Here is a 17,419-nt window from a genome sequence, read left to right as displayed (position 1 = left end):
TGAGGATTGTCCCGAGCGCCGTGGTCCCTCTCGGAGGGACGCTGAGGGTCCTGCATCCAGCATCTGCACCGGGCTCCGAAGCAGGAACCTCCCTCCGCAAATACCTGTTTTAACAGGGTTATTTTCTACCCGAGGTGTTTCCAATTCTGCATTTCCCCCATTACCAAGCCTTTTAAAAACAAAAGCGAGCGAGAAAGAGCACTGCCCGAGGGTGCCAGCCCTCCATTCAAGTCTTTCACCCGCCGCTAAGAGCCCAAATTGAGCCTTTTCAGAGGCGATTCCAAGCCGATCCTTGAAAACCTTTCTTTCTTTTTTTTTTTTATTTATTTCCCTTAAAGAGTTATCAGGCCTCCGAGCAAATTCATCCTCTAGATCCTGCTCTGCTCCATCCAGCTTTAAGCAAGATTTATGTGACGGGGCGGCAGAAAACTTTCCTCGTCAGCAGAGGACACATCCAGCATCTAATGAAAGAAGAGTTTCTCTCCAAGCTGCTTGAAAGGCATCCAGACTCTGTTGCAAGCTCATCTTGTTTGGATCCATCTCTATTAAATTTCCAGCGGATTTCGGCTGCTCCCATAAAAGTGACAGTGTTTTTTACCGGCCATGAATGCAGGCGATTCACATCACCGTCCCCTTTTTCGCTCCGGGTCCCTCATCAACTTTTTTTTCCCCCTCCATCTGCCGGCAGGTTTGGGCTTCACCATCATTAAAACAGGGTTTTTATCACCTAAAAAGCAACGATGGGGAAAAGCCACAAGGCTCAGCTCTTTTGTACCTGTAATGTTAGCCGGAGAGAAGATCCCCAAAGGCTGTTTTGGATGCTATAAAGCCACGGGGAAGGCTCCTGAGGGATCGTCTTCTCACTTTTCATTGCTGTCAGCCTGTAACGAGCTGTCCTCTACGATTACCAAACCCCACCGTTGGCCGCGAAGACCTGGGAAAGCTTATTAATCATCCTGGCGTACGTGCCGGCGCGCTCCGGAGAGCACGCGACGTTGATGGGCGAGCCTTGTCGTGCGCGGATGCTTCCCCGAACCCAGCCAAGAGCTTGGAGTCAGTCCTTGGCGCAAGCACGGGATCTCGGGGCCACCTTGGCACAGCGTCGGTGCCAAGTGTTACTGCGGTGACGGAGAATCGCTGGATGGCTTTGCCTGGCAGCATCTCACCCCCCATGTCGGGGCTGGCAAGAACACATCGGGCTCCAGCGAGGAGATGGAGCCCCAAAAGCTGCTGAGATCCTTCCTCCACTCAATCATCCCATATGGAGAATGGGGGGGGGTGGTGTGTGTGTGTCCTACACACCCCAGGGAAGACCCCAGGGTGGAAAAGCAGGACTCTTGGCCCCAGGATCAGCAAGAAGGGACCAGCCACCAGCAACGCTTACTGGGAAACAGAGATAAATGGGGAAGATTTGCAGCCACTACCCATGGTTTAGGGTTGGGGTTGTGCTTGGACATCTCTGCAGGGACTATCTGGTACAAACTGGGGAGAAACACTTGTCCCAGCTCCTCCATCCTTAAATTAATCCCTTTTTCTACATCTAGGTGTCTTTGATGGCCAAGACCCAGAAGTCTCTTCCCACAGACACACAAATTTTCAGGACACAGCAAGAAAAGGAAGGATTTTGACCGTGTGGACAGCCCAAAACTATAGTAACACATCAGACAGCATGGTTACAAGGAGGACAAACCACCAGGGAGGAAGGGAAGCAGCTGCTCAGCTCCATGTTGCACCCTAGAGACAAAGCCAAATGGGCTAAGTGCCACCAGTTTTCCTACAAGAAGGACGACGTGCTTCTGCAGCAAGAAATTAATGTCTCAAAACCAGCTAGTTTTCCCCCAAACCACAAAGCACCAGCTGGGTTGAAACCAGCGTTCCGATGACACAAGGACATTGAATCTTCTGGGTTGGAAGGGACCCACAATGATCATCAAGCCCAACTCCTGACTCCACACAGGGCAACCTAAGAAGTTTAAGAGCTTCTTGAACACCAACAGGCTTGGGGGTCACGACCACATGCCTGGGGAGCTCCTTCCAGTTCTTGACCACCCTCTCCATGAAGAGCTCTTTCCTAATGGCCAATCTGAACTTCACCTGATGCAACTTTAAGCCTCGTGGTCCTCTCACTAGACTCCTCCTAACTCCTCTCACAGCACCTCCTAACCCGTTCCCCATCGTGAGGAAGTTGTAGACAGCCACGAGGTCACCCCTCAGTCTCCTCTTCAGGTTGACCAGCTCTCCACTGCTCCCTACTCCTTTCACCATCTCTATTGCCCTCCTTTGGATGTGTTCTAATACTTATAAATCCTTCTTAGATTGTGGAGCCCCAAACTGCCCACAGGACTCAAGGTGAGGCCACGCCAAGACATGAGACAGCCGCATCTTTTGACCAGTTCACTATACTGTGCCTAATGCACCCCAGGATATGGGTGGCCCTTTTGGCCATGAGGCCATATCGTTGACTCCCATTGAGCCTCCCATCACCCGAAGGCCCCAGATCCTCTCTGCAGGCTTCGCTCCAGCCTCTTGGCCCCAAATCTATACCTACATCCCAGATGACACCATCCCAGGTGCCAAATCTGTCATTTGTCCTTGTTCAGTGTCACAGAGTTGGTGATTGCCCAGTGCTCTGCTCTATGGAGATCTCTCCGTGAGGCCTCTGTCCTTGAGGAAATCAACACCTCCTCCTAATTTAGTATCATCAGCAAACTGACTTAGTGTGCGCTCAACTCCTGTGGCCAGGTCATCGATAAAAACATTGAAGAGAGAAAAATCCCTGGAGAACACCACTAGTGACTGGCCACCAGCCAGATGTTGCCCCACTGACTACAACTCTTTGAGCCTGACCCTTCAGCCAACTGTTCACCCAAGGTGTTGTGTCCGTGCCTAGCTTTATGCTAGAAGGATACTGCGAGAAACAGTATCCAAAGCTTTGCTAAAATCCCCCAGACCCACATCCACTGCCTTCCCTTCATCCATGAGGCCGGGAACCTTGTCGCAAAACGATACTCCGTTAGGGAGACATGACCTTCCCTTCCTGAACCCATGTTGGCTTTGACCGATGACTGCATCGTCTTTCAAGTGTTTTTCCAATACCTCCCAGAATAACCACCTCCATAATTTCGCCAGGCACCGAAGCGAGACCGACAGGCCTATAATTACCAGGGTCGTCTTTCTTGCCCTTCTTGGAAATTGGAATAACATTTGCGAGCTTCCAGTTGTCTGGGACCTCTCCAGAGTCCCGAGACCCTTGATAAGGTCTCACATCGGCGAAACTCTCCCAGTACCCTGGGATGAATCCCACCTGTAGGTTTACGTACATGCAGTTGCTGCAGCAAATCCCATACAAGTCCAAAGTTAACTGGGAGCTTACCACTCCCCCAGTTGTGGTTCTCCAACCCAACGCCAGGGGCTCCCAGGGCCCGTCACCGGTGTTAAAGACAGGGGTGAAGGCACGAAATGTCTCTCTTTTATCTTCACCCCTATCTACGAGGTGACCAACCTCATCAAGTAACGGACCAATGTTTTCTTTAGTCCTCTTTTTGCTGTTAAAATACTTTAAAAAACCCTTTTTTTTTTTTGTTATCCCCCCACAGAATCAGCCAGACACGGTACTGCAGGAGGCACAGTGCAAACACAAATTTCATTTTCTCAGCAGCAGCAAACTCCAGAGAAGGATTAAGGTGGCCTCGTGCCGAAGCATTAGCTCATTTCTGCTGGGGTTGGGAGAAGGTTACGGTATCTCCATCCCCAGCTTGACCCAGCAGCAGTTTTCCTCTTGCAAAAGGGGTCATTGCCACAGCCACTTATCTCTTACACGCTCCTGAATAGCTTTTATCCCCCCGATATTGAGAAAAAAAAAATAGATTTAGGCCACTTGCTGAGGGCTTATAGATACCTGGTAGCCAGGAGAGCAGCCTGGGCTGTAGGACAGAAGCAAATCACCCCGAGAAACCCAAAACCGCAGCCACAACACGTTTATATCCCACTTACCCCAACCAAGAACTTGGCTTTGCATGGCCAAAAAACCAAGTTTGCACCAGTACAGAACCTCTCCTCCCCATAAATGCCCAGTGGGGGAGAAGGATTAGGCCATGTCCTACTTTGCAAGGCAGCAGGAGAATCCACGGCCCTGCCCAGCGTTGCCCCCGGCTTATTTTTAAACCGTGGCCCCGATAGCGCGAGCGACGGCCCAGGGGAGAGAGGCTGCTCGGGGGGTGCTGGATTTGGGAGGTTATTTATAGACACCGAAAGACAGGCACGGCAGGTGCTCCGTGCCTTGGACAACCGCTACTGAGCGCGGGCGTGAAACCTTCTCCCAGCACGCCGAGGAGAACTGCTGGCCACCAGACTGGACCCCTCCTCGCCACAGACCTTGCCCGTTCAGGTTTTGGGCTTACCGAAGACCACCCATGGCAAGAAAACACCTTCAACACCACTCACCCCGTTCTCTTGGTGGCACGTTTGAGGACCATGTCATGACCCACCTTCCCACCCACCGTGGGAACACCACAAGCAACCACTCAACCAAACTCTCGTGCTGCCATCAAATCCTTATTTTGGTGCTTACCCACGGCACGGGTGGAAAGGTACAAACCTCAAAAGCCTTTGGGAAGAGATTGACGGCCGAGAGCTGTGTTACCCCTGCCTTAGAGGAGACGTAGCGTGGGGTTTTTTCCATGCAACTTTAGGGTTTCCAACTGTACTCCATGTCCCAGCTCCAGCTAAGCCCTGCCTGTTGTCTTGGACTCAAGTATTCAATTATTTATTTGCTAGGCAACAACATGACATCTTTCCTGGCACCGTTCGCAGGCTAAGAGGCTGACGAAGCGGTAATTAGTGAGGACGGTTACTGGGACTGTGAGCTCAACCTCCCCGTCAAGAGAAGTTGAAAGCCAACAGCTTAAACTCAGCCCAACGCCAGCGAGCAAGGAGACAACATTGGAAACCAGCCACGATTCCAGGGGCAGCTCCCCACCCACGCAAAAAACCTCAGAAAAGGCCACTGGATGTAGGCACCGGCGACTGTCCCGAAGAGTTAAGGCAAGATTAGCAGGAGCTGCACCTCCATTGGGTGTCTGGTCTCATGACTTGCATATCTTTTCTGGCCGGAGTTCAAAGGCGGGCCATAAAAAAAAAAAGAAATGGCCCAGCGGTTGGCAAACGCACCTTGGGATGGGCTACACGTGAGCTGCTCCGCTCCAGAAAAAAGCTTTAGAGGCACCCGGAACTCGCTACTCAACCCAAGATCAGCCCAAAGCATGATTTCCTACGCTGTGGAGCACTTCGCGGGGGGACCCACCTTGCAGGAACGACATGTTTTCCCTCAAAACACCCCTAAAACTCATTCCAATGCTTCACAATTAAAACTAGGACAGTGTCATGAGGTCTCATCACACCACCAAAGCCCAGATCTAGGACAAACCTTGTCATTGCAAGGGCTGAGTATATTTTGGCCTCTTCAATCTGTTAATTTTATTTCCCAGGCTCCCGTAGACCAACGGCTCCGGCTCTTTGCTCCCGCCTCTCATCTGCAAGTCCCTACCCCCAAGAAGTGCCATGCAGATGCTCTTCGGCAGCATCTCAAGACTCTCACACACGTTCCACAGCAAAGAATTCAAGAGTTAGTTAAGAGAGAGTTTAAGGGTTGGACTTGTAAACCATGTAAACATCTACCAGAAGACTTCAAGGACCAATTTCTTGGATTTCTTTTGTGTCTCGCTGGGCACGGGGCTGTACAACCACCATCTGGGACAGCTCAGACCAAGACAGCCGCACGGACTCAACCAACAGTTGAGCAACAGCAGAAATTGCTCTTTGGAAACCTCCATTTAAGAGACCAACACTCTCTTTGTGCAAGCCCCAAATGCTGCTTCCCTTCTCCATCTCTTTGCTCGTAGCTGTTGGCAGCTGATGCGGAACAAGCCCAACACCGGTGACCTGCTCGGGGACAGGAGGACACCACCAAGAGTAGAGCAAGAGATGTTCCTTCAGCTGCGGTAAAATGATGTTAAACCATTATTTTGCGCAATTTCCGGACACGAGTTCTCCATCTCGGGCACATGAAGGATCCCTTACTTTGCCTGGAGGACAGCATTGAAACGCAGCCACCAAATGCCACCGCTTTAGCACTCCTCCAGCCAACCCACGTCCCCATAGGGTTGATTTGTGCTCCACTGGAAGTCCCTATTGCAGGCTCCTAGTGACAGGCATTAAAAAAAAAAAAAAAAAAAAAAAAAAATCACTCATCCTAAAATCATCTCCCTTTCTCCAGCTGCTCCCGGTGTGGCTCTGGGTGAAGATGCTTTTCAGTATTTTAATGTGAAATTGCAACTGGACCACGCACATCCACTCAACGTCATCGAGATTAATGCAACACAAAGTTATCTTATTTATCACCAGACTGGCCACAAGGTCTCCAGAGGGCAGATGTGCTATGGTGACGCATGGCTCAAAAAATGGCAATTATTGGGGTTTTTTTTTTTTAGCGGTGGATCTGTTTGGATCAGCTCTGCAGCCCGTAAAGTCTTGAGGGAGTTTTGCCAAGCCCTAACGGGGCAGGGCTGTCGAGGTGGCGAGCAGAGCCATGCACCATCCAAAACCCGACACCCAAATCTGGGGCCGTACACCAGTTCCATCCGACACCCGGCACCCCAATTCCAGGCCATCCGCCAGCTCCATCCAACACCCGACACCCCAATTCGGGGCCACCCACCAGCTCCATCCAAAATCCAACACCCCAATTGGGGGCCACCCACCAACTCCATCCAAAACCCAACACCCCAATTCAGGGCCATCCACCAGCTCCACCCCAAACCCAACACCCCAGTTGGGGGCCACCCGCCAGCTCCACCCCAAACCCAACACCCCATTTTGGGGCCACCCGCCAGCTCCACCCCAAACCCAACACCCCAGTTGGGGGCCACCCGCCAGCTCCACCCCAAACCCAACACCCCAGTTGGGGGCCACCCACCAGCTCCATCCAAAACCCAACACCCCAATTGGGGGCCACCCACCAGCTCCATCCAAAACCCGACACCCCAATTGGGGGCCACCCGCCAGCTCCACCCCAAACCCAACACCCCAATTCAGGGCCATCCACCAGCTCCACCCCAAACCCAACACCCCAGTTGGGGGCCACCCGCCAGCTCCACCCCAAACCCAACACCCCATTTTGGGGCCACCCGCCAGCTCCACCCCAAACCCAACACCCCAGTTGGGGGCCACCCGCCAGCTCCACCCCAAACCCAACACCCCAGTTGGGGGCCACCCACCAGCTCCATCCAAAACCCAACACCCCAATTGGGGGCCACCCACCAGCTCCATCCAAAACCCGACACCCCAATTGGGGGCCACCCGCCAGCTCCACCCCAAACCCAACACCCCAATTGGGGGCCACCCACCAGCTCCACCCCAAACCCAACACCCCAGTTGGGGGCCACCCACCAGCTCCATCCAAAACCCAACACCCCAATTGGGGGCCACCCACCAGCTCCATCCAAAACCCGACACCCCAATTGGGGGCCACCCACCAGCTCCATCCAAAATCCGACACCCCAATTGGGGGCCACCCACCAGCTCCGTCCAACATCTCAATTCGGGGCCATCCAAAGCAACCAGTAAACATTTGCTATTTCCAGCAATATTTGATGCCTGCCACACAGTTTTAGCAGCGCACATGGCCCTTTGCAACACCTTGCACCCGCAAACTACCCGGCATGTCTCCCGTCTCCAAATCCTTTGTTGCACAGACCAGGAAAAAACACGCCATACAGCTCAAATCCAGCTTTGCCAGGGCCCAACATCCAAAGGGCGGGCGGGAGCCTGAGCCCAGCACCCAGCCACGTGGTACGGATTCATCTGGGCATCCCTGGACGGCGACATCCATCCACCACCGGGATTTATTGATTTCTGCCGTACAGCCGAGCTGCCACCGGTGCTTTTCCAGCCGCTTCCTCCTTATCTCCATCCGCCCCGCGGCGGTTTGGTTATTTAAGCACCGTGCAGACTTTGCTCTTCCCAGCGAAGAAAAACTACCTTTGTCCTCTTTCCCTGCTCCTCCCATCCCCTGCGAAAGGATACGCGGGGCTTTCGGAGGAGGGAAGAAGGTTCGGAGAGTCGTTCAGCCTTCATCCACCACCTCCTGTGTCCCCCCCAGGGAGGACGGGCACGTTTTTTGGGGTGAAAACCACCCCACCCTGGAGAGGTTCCGGGGTGGAGAGGGAGCTGGAGAACATGGGAACGGGGATCCGGAGCCAGCCCGACGCACGGTGATTTGCCACCGGCGCCAGCAACCCCAAAATGACCCAAATTCAGGCGGTTTCATCCCTGTGATTCCCTTGTCCCACAAAATCCCCGCAGCGCCTTGTGCTCAGCCTGGAGAGCAGCTCCCGTCTCGCAGGACACCCCTAGAAAAGCCCCTGCGGCGTCTAACGAGCTTTGCTTTAACGACAACCAAGGTGGCGATATCTCAGAGGCCAGGGCTGAGGACGTCTACGAGGACACGCTCCGTGAACAGACACTGGGAGCTCCCACCAGCGCCAATCCCGCTGGATTTCTCCCCATTTCGCAAGGGCAGCCAAGTGCGCAGCCCAGATCCCTCCCCTCCGTGGCAGTGGGATTTTCCAGGGGAAACTGAGCCACAGTCGGAGCCTTGCAGCTTGAAATTACCCTTTTTTAAGACAATTTAAGCCAGACATCACCCTCCGGGCAGCGGCATCCCAAAACCAGGTTTTTCTCAGCACTGAAGAGGGGGATGAGGCCAAACGGGTGAGCATCGTTATTCCCCAGCGGCAATTAAAACCCAAATTACTGCCAACCCAAGGATGGGTTGTCCCCAAAACCACTCCAGGCTGCCGACACGGATGGGGACAACTTCCCAATACCCGCCACAGCGTCACACCCCGGGGCATATTTCTGCTATCTAATTATTTTCCGAGAGTGTATCCGGAAAGAAAAAAATACCTACAACCGGGACCGGTGAGCGCTGAGCTGTCGGGACAAGCCAGCGCCTTTCCCCGGGGTCGTTCCTTGTGCGGGCAGCGGGCGCCGAGCCCACCTCTGCCCCGGGAACGCCGCATCCTGCCCCTCGATTTCGGGAGAGGAGGCAAAGGCGGCTCCGAGCATCCTTCCCCCAGCTCTTGTGCGTGACTCAAGTGGGCTCTTGAGTTTCATTCCAGAAGTGAAAAGAAAAATAATAAAAATATATGTATTAAAAAAAAAAAAATAATCGGGTGGCGCACGCGGATGCTGGAGAGGGGAGGGGATCTCCGAGCGTCGGGATCGGCCTCTCCCGGGAGCGATCTCAACTTCAAGAGCTCCTTAACGGTGCTCGGAGGGATGGATCAAAAGAGGCTCTTGGCCCGCGAGCGCGGTTCTTGCAAGTCAAGACTGGAGGGGGAAGGGGAGGAAGGATGGCGAGGGGACGCAGAAGAAGGGATTAAAAAGAAAGGAGAAGGGAGGGGGAAATAAAATAGGTGGAGAAAACAAAAGGGACACGGAGGTGGGACAAAGGCTGAGCCTCAGCCCCTGCCACAAGCAGTCCATCTTGGGTATTGTCCTCGCTGTCAGACCTGTATAAATTAAAAGCCCGGCGCCGTGAGCGCCTCCCCTACCTCTTTTCCCCGGCATCGTCTCATCTTGAGCGGAGCGTTAAGAGGGGGGGGAAAAAAAAAAAAAAATAATCCTGGAAAAACTTCTCCATCTCCAGCTTCCCGAGCGACCGCGCCGCCCGACGCTGCATCCTTTGGGGAGCTCAAAGGGGTGATTCCCCCCCCCCCCCAAAGTTGGAGAGGTTTTTTTTTTGGGGGGGGGGGGGGAGGGGGGGTTTGGTCCTGCCGAGAGGACGAGGTGGTGCAGGGTGCGGTGCCGAACAAGCCTCGTGGGCTCTGGTTTTCCGCCACCTCTTCCGTATCGCCTCCCCCCCCAAAAAAAAAAAAGACACGGTGGATTTATTTAGTCACCCAGATCCTAAAGAAAAAACAAAAAAACCCACAAAAAAGACATTTCTTCCCCCCGCCCCCGAGCTAGAAACGGCTCCGAACTAAACCGAGAGTGGCTTCCCAGCGATCGCAATCAAAATAACCATAAAAAGCTCTAAATTGGGAATAAACGACGCTGCAGCCAGGTTTCAGCGCCTGCAGCACGGGGAAAGGCCTTGGGTTCCCATCACGGGCGGGTCATTAAAGCAATTTGGGATGAAAACACACTTTTTTTTAGTTAAAGCACACAAGCTGTTTGTACCCGAACTGGGCTTTTTCCCCGGTCGTCCCAGTTTGGCGCGCGGGCAAACCTCACGGCGTGCCTCAGCTGGGGCTTTCCAGCCCGAGGTGCGATGGATAAAACCCTGCTCCTGCAGAACCGGGGACATCAAAACACCAAAACCAAATCAAACCCCCCACCTCCGACGCGACCGGGAGCAGAAGAGGAACCCGATGGTGACCCGCAGTCGCTCGGTCGGATCCCGTGCCGGCGATTCAACACGGTTTAAGGCACAAAAGAGAAGATTTGGCGAAATCAAGACATATCCAGCAGTTCCAGCGGCAGGAACGGCAGATTTCAGATCGATAATCTCGCATCGGGACCACTAACACTTGTTTCCCCTCTTCTACCTTTCTCGTATTAAATCAACGCACGCTTTGCCTTGATTAATTCGGTTAATTAATGTGGCAGCTCCCAGGCAGAGGTCACGGGTGGGGACGTGAGCCCGTGGCACCGACTCGCTACGGGGCTTTGCCACCCACAGAGTGCTGGGGACCTTGTGGCACTGCTCGATGCCACGGGGACGTTTGTGACATCCCACACTGCCACGGAATCCCCAGAGCAGGGTGTCCCTGCACTGGGGACCTTGTGACGCCCCACAGTGGCGCGGCATCCCCGGAGCATCCTGCTGTCCCTGGATCAGGGACCTTGGGAGACACCGCGCACTGCCGCAGCATCCACAGAGCAGCACGCGCCTGTATTGGGGACCTTGTCACACCCCACACTGCCACGGCCATCCCAAAGCATGACATCCCCAAACTGGGGACCGTAGTGACACCTCACGCTGCCACGGCAATCCCAAAGCATGACGTCCCCAAACTGGGGACCGTAGTGACACCTCACGCTGCCATGGCAATCCCAAAGCATGACGTCCCCAAACTGGGGACCGTAGCGACACCTCACACTGCCATGGCAATCCCAAAGCATGATGTCCCCAAACTGGGGACTGTCGTCACACCCCACACCGCCACAGCATCTCCAGAGCAAGACGTCGCTGTCTCGGGGACCTTGTGACACCCCACGCTGCCACGGCAATCGGGGACCTCGTGGCACCATCCCCAAGCGCGGGGAGGAGCTGGGTGCCGTCCCTCCCACCCCACGCACCCATGGGACCCCCTCACCTCCACCGAAACCTCCAGGGGGGGACACGCAGCCGGGTGACCGGGGACAAGGGGGGACCGAGGGGACCAGCCCCGTGCCAATGTGACACCAGAAGCACGGTAAGGGAGGAAGAACCGAGCAAAAACTCGACGTCTCCACGGGGTGCAACCATCCCACACCGACACGGGGAAGAAAAACTCCCCCCGGCGCGGGTTGACAAGGGTGCCGGTGATTCGGGAAATGAGGAGGGAACCGCAGCCAGAAGATAAACCATCCCCAGGTCCCTCACCTTCACCCCGGGGGGGACGGGGATGAGCCCCAAAATAGGAACGGGGCAAAGGTTGGAGCATCTCCAGCCCCGCTGCTGCCACCCACAACGACAAATCACCCAAACCCCTTCTGAAACAGCCCACACGTGGCGCAGACCCCCCCAAAAAACCCCCGTGAGCAGCCCAAAACAGCCCCCCAAAGAGCAAGGAGGGGAGACGAGGCCACCAAAAAGCCACAAGAAGGGTCCCCGTGGGACGTGGCACCCAGCCCCCATCACTCACGGTTGCCTCCAGCCGAAAACGGGACGACGGTTCGGGTACCACGACCGGGGCTGGGGAAATCCCCCAGCAGCAGCTCCTTCCTTCCTCGCCAGCTCGAAGCTCGGTCGGGCAGAACGGAGCAGCTGCCCCGAGCCACCACGGCGCTCGTTACTCTGCTAACGAGCTCACGCACCGCGCTTGCCGGCACCGGGGCAAGCCACGACGTGGGGTTTCTTTGGGTTTCTTCCGCCATCTCCTCTCCTGGACCACCATCGTTTGGTGGGTTGCACCGTGCGGGGTGTGCTGCTGCACCGGCACTGTCTCGGCACTCTCCGGCACGCAAGCAGGACACACTGCTGCTCGGGAGGGATGCTCCATGCCGAGGGCACCCCAAAAACCTCACTAAGGGGGAACGTCTCTCCCAGCGATCGCTTGCTGATCTCCCGGCAGCACCGGACTCTGCCTGGCTCTGAAAACCGACCGCAGCCGCCATACTCATGGTCGGTGGCACTCGGCAGATGCCGGGATAATTTTGCCGTGCCGAGGCTGTTGGAGACAGCAGAAGAACCCCAAACCCTTGAGGCTGGCGGTACTGCAAGCATTTGTGGAGGGTCTTTCCACCCCAAAGGACCTTTAGACCAGCGTGCCAGCCTCAGCCTCTACTTTGGGGCATTTTGGGCCATTTCACCTCATTTTTTTCTACCCGAGAAGTGCCCAGCCCCTCCAGTCACACCTCCTTAAGTCTGCCCATGAGCAGAGCTGGATCCACCCAAAGCACCCCAGGACCCCAAGTGAGCCCCACCACCCATCCAGAGCCAGGTTGGACACCCGGATGGAGACATTCTCCATCTCCTAACACTACCCTCGCTATCTTCTGGGCACCAACTCCCTCCTTCTTCAAACACCATCTTTAAACACCCGTTTAAACGTCCGTCCATCCCCTAGAGATAATTTTCCATCTGTTGACCATGGTGAAAGAACAGAGAGCTGAAAAGCTTCCCAGATGCAACGTGGTCCCTTCCCCACCCACCTCATGGTGGGTAAATAACAACGGGACCCACCAAACAGGTCGCCTGCGCCAGGAGATAAGGTTTTAAGTCAACGGGTGATTGTGGAGATGGGCAAACTCATCACAGGGATGTGGCGTTGAAGAACAATTGCAGCCAATGACTCCACTGCTGTCACCGCTTCCAGCTGGGGAAAAGGCGACCCACCCACCATCCAGGGGACAATTAACGAGGCAAATCACTGACCGGATCCGTGGCCACCACCCACCTCATTTTCCAGTGAAGACATGGGGATGGGGAAGGACAGGAGGGTTGCAAACGTGTGGAGGGGTTCAGATAGGACTGAGGATGGTGGAGGGACCTCTCCAGCATTGAAATGATGGAGAAGTTGAGGTGGGATGGGGTTAATCCTCCAAAGGCAGAGAACACACACCAGACAAGCAGGGATCTACAGATGAATGGACAACTTGCAGCAGCTGCGCTCGATAGATAAGGAATCGGCCGGAGAGCCACATACAAAGAGTTAGAGTCAACATCTCAATGCCCAAGTGGAAACCAGTAACAAGTGGAGTCCCTCAAGCGTCCACACTGGGACCAATGCTGTTTATTATCTCCAACACCAACATGGATTGAGCACACCCTCAGCAAGTTTGTGGGTGACACCAAACTGAGTTGATACCTTGAGAGAAGGGATGACATCCAGAAGGACGCTGACAGGCCAACATGACTTCTTGATGGGCCAAGAAGTGGGCCAACACGAACCTCATGAAGTTCAATGAGGCCAAATGGAAGGTCCTACACCTTGCTTGGGGCAATCGCCAATATCAAACTAGGGGATTGAGAGCAGCTGGTGGAGAAGGACCTGTTAGAGGAGGCCACAAAGATGATCCAAGAGCTGGAGCACCTCTCCCATAAAGAAAGGCTGGTAAGAGTTGAGGTTGTCCAGCCTGGAGAAGCGAAGGCTCTGGGGAGACCTTCTTGTGGCTTATATGGGGGCCTTACCAAGACCCGTAGGACAAAGGACAACAGTTTTAAGCTGGAAGAGGGTAGATTTAGATTGGACCTAAGGAAGAAATGTTTTATGATGAAGGTGCTGAGACATTGGACGAGGTTGCCCAGAAAAGATACGGATGCTCCATCATTGGAAGTGTTCAAGATCACACTGGATGGAGCTCTGAGCAACCTCATGTAGTGGAAGATATCCATGTCTGCTGCAAGGAGTCAGACTAGATGGTCTTTGACAAGGGGGACAAGGTGTCTCCAACCCAAACCATTCTATGAAAACCTCCCCACTCACCCAAGAGCCCTTGGAGGAGAGTTTCTCCAGAGCCAAGCCATAGACAGACCCAAGGGGGTCTCCCATGGGTGACGAAGATCCCCCACCCCATAACAGGACATCCCCTCCAAGAGCAGCCAGCACACATAGGGGGTTTTCACGATGCCAAGGTCATCCCAGAATAGCTCCACACCAGCACTGGAGACCAACCAGTCCCTATCGGAGCTGCTCATCCCCCGTCACCCGCACAACACCGGCAGCCCAGCACCGAGCAGTGGGGCAGGGGACGATGCCTTTGCCCTGCAGCCGCCCTCGGCAGCGCCGGAGGAAGGTTTCCGTTTCGAGAAGAGGGGAATTCAGTGAGGCCAGGCGCAGGTGTCACGGTTTCGCTCTGCTCGGCACAGCCGCGGCTTCACCAGCAATACCAAAAACACGTGTCACCGGCGGTGAGGCGCAGTTCCCACCTGCTCCCTCCCGACACGGCACCAGCCCCACACCGACACGTGGTGGAACACGACCACCTCGCATGGCGATGGGCAAGGTGGCCCCTTTTGGGGGCACCTTCAGTTTGGGATGAGGAGCCTCCAAAAAGCCACCAGCTTGACCCACCACCAGGTTTTGTGCCCGTCTGTGGTGCTGCAGCCGGGTGGTGGCACAACAGCACAGGGATCCCAGCGCAGCATTCACATCCCCGTTTCTCCTTACATCAAAATCACGCGTTTCTCACTGTACGGGTCCCGTTTCACCGCGAGATGCTGAGAGCTGAGGAACATCTCCAACGCCAAGACAGAAAACGCCTGCCCACACCACCCCACCGCAATGGTGCAACCATCAGGCAAACCAACCAAATCAACCCGAGCATCACCGGCCACGCACGAAGCGCCGGGAGACATCCCCGTCCCCCAAGAAGCCACCCCAACGGCATCAACCAGGGACTTACCGGCCACATCGTGCGCTTCCAGGGCGACGTCAGGCTCCTGACGGGAGAGCGACGAGAAGAAGTCGGGGTCCTCTTGCAACGGGCGCAACTCAGCGCCGGAGGGTCCCTTCCCCTCCCTGCTCATCGTCGCCAGATCATCCGCAGCATAGAAAGCATCTTCCTCGAGCTCCGTCTCCGTTTCCACCGACGTCCCAGATAAAGCCAGGTTCTCCAGGGGCTTTTTTGCATCTTGAAGGAAAGCAGCTCTTCGTTCTTCGCCTTGGGGGCACTCAAGGGCAGGAAAAGTCTCTTTGTTTGGCTCCGGTGTCATTAACAGGGCTCTGCCTCCATCTCCTTGGCGCTCTGAGAAATTAGGGACAGCTTTCTCCATCCCTCGCCGATTGTGCTGTGTCACTCGGAAAAAAACACCGCGCCGGCACTCGGGAGGGTTGGCGGCCAGGGACTGCCGGCAAAATCTAGAAGAAATAAGAGATAAAAGAGGAGAAAATGAGAAAAGAGGCTGGATTTTGCAGAGATGGAGGAGAAACGGTGGCGGCTCGTGCTGGAAAACCCTCGCTGCGGGCACCAAAGCTCTCAATGCCATGGAGTTTGGGCAAGACATCGGGTGCCATCACTCATCCCTTGGGAAAACTGGTGCTGCCGGTAGCTGACGCGGTGCCGGGTCCCTGCTGGAGTCGATGAACCACAAAAGGTGCCGCTTCTCCCCGATACGGAGGGTTTTTTTCCTCCGCCTTCCAAACCGCGATTTGCCAGAAGAACGGCTCAGGACCCTGTGGGCCCCTCCATCCCCTGCCACGCACCCCCCCCCCAAAAAAACCCTTGTCATCCTCAAATTGATTATTTATCCCCCCCCAAAATTTCAATCCCCACGACGCGGCGCTGGGAAAGGTGCCAGTTCGCACCCCCTGGGGGCTCGGCTCTGCCCCAAAATGGGGATGGCCGCCCCCAAAACGGGGGCGTGGGGGGGGATTTTGGGATGCTGTGCCGCATCCTTCCCCCATAAGCCAATGGGACAAAGTGGTACCTTCACGCTGGGGACCCCTCGAAGGGCTTGGGGACCCCTCGAAGGGCTTGGGGACCCTCGGGGGGGAACCAGGTACTGGCCGCCCCAATGCGGAACCCCCTCAAAAATAAACCAAACACCTTCTACCACCCGATGCCGCTGCAGGTTAAAGGGTGAAAAAGAAACTAATTAGGAGAAATAAAGGAGATCCTGATCTCTGCCGGGTGAAGATATTGGGTCGAATCCTGATCCGGGTGGGCGGAGAGGGGGAAAAACAGGAGGAAAACGGAGCTAAAAAGCCGAGCTTATCAGCTCCGCTGGAGGATAAAGGCACAGGAGGAGAGCGAAGGAGCTAAATTTACCCCGGCGAGGAAGGAGAAGGCAGAGAAGAGACTATAAATACCTTCAAGGTAAGAATGCAAATGAAGAGGGAATTATTCGAGCTGGCGCAAGATGTTTCCCCGCCCCGGGGCCGAGGGAGGAGAGCGATGGAGCAAACCCCGACGCCCGGCGGCCACCTTCAAATCTCTCCCGCCCCGAAGCAGCCGGTTGCCCATCGCTTCCCCGGAGAACGATGCCCGGAGCCACCGTGGGTTAAGTTTGCCAAGAAGAGGTGAAAATAGGCAGTCAATTAAATAAATTAAAAATACGTTGGCTCCGCGGGCAGGTGTCTTTCTTCCATGAGGATCGGTGGCTCCGGCTGGCTTCGGTTTGTACGGATATACCTCCGGCGTCGCCCCAAAACGGCACCCGATGCCCAACACCGTGCTGGCGGGATGCTCTCACCCCGAAGAGCGGCACCGCAACGATGCTTCCCGCCCAAGCCCCTGCGGGGTTTTGGGGGAGCAAACCCCAAATTTGTAGGCTTTTTGGGGTCCGACGCGGCGGTGGCTCAGTGCCGGTGGGCCGGGATGAGGGATGCTCCGCCGGGATGAAGCCACCTGCTCTCCTCGCACCGATTTACCGGGAAGAACCGGTGGATCGTGACATCATTTTTAACCAGAATCCGGCTTAAATCCGGTCGGACGCGCACGACATTCCCTTTTTACTGCATCTCTCATCGTGCCATGGTGGCTCATCCATCATGCCGGCAAGGAACGTCGGAGAAACCTCCATGTGGCACAGTGCCGGCAGGATGGGAGCCCGGCAGACGGCCTAGTGACGGCATTTCTCCCGGTTTTTCCCGGCGTTCCAGGAGTCGCCCCAAAATGTCTCGCCCCGCTGCAAGGAAATAAAACGGCACGGCAAGGCGCCGGGTGCGTGGCGGCAAAGCTGGCAGGGGACAGGCAGGAGCACCTGGAT

General features: G+C 55.3%; 1 protein-coding gene across 1 annotated transcript in view; it reads right to left on the bottom strand.

Annotated features, from left to right (window-relative positions):
* WIZ (WIZ zinc finger) overlaps nucleotides 1–17,419 on the bottom strand; it is a 61,794-nt gene that overhangs the window by 39,108 nt on the left and 5,267 nt on the right. The window contains 1 exon segment of the mRNA XM_063318974.1: nucleotides 15,115–15,569. Within this exon segment, the coding sequence (XP_063175044.1) occupies nucleotides 15,115–15,569 (455 nt within the window).

The sequence above is a fragment of the Chroicocephalus ridibundus genome, chromosome 29 (assembly GCF_963924245.1).
Source record: "Chroicocephalus ridibundus chromosome 29, bChrRid1.1, whole genome shotgun sequence".
Classification (NCBI taxonomy): domain Eukaryota; kingdom Metazoa; phylum Chordata; class Aves; order Charadriiformes; family Laridae; genus Chroicocephalus; species Chroicocephalus ridibundus.
This window is presented reverse-complemented; position numbering and strand designations above follow the sequence as displayed.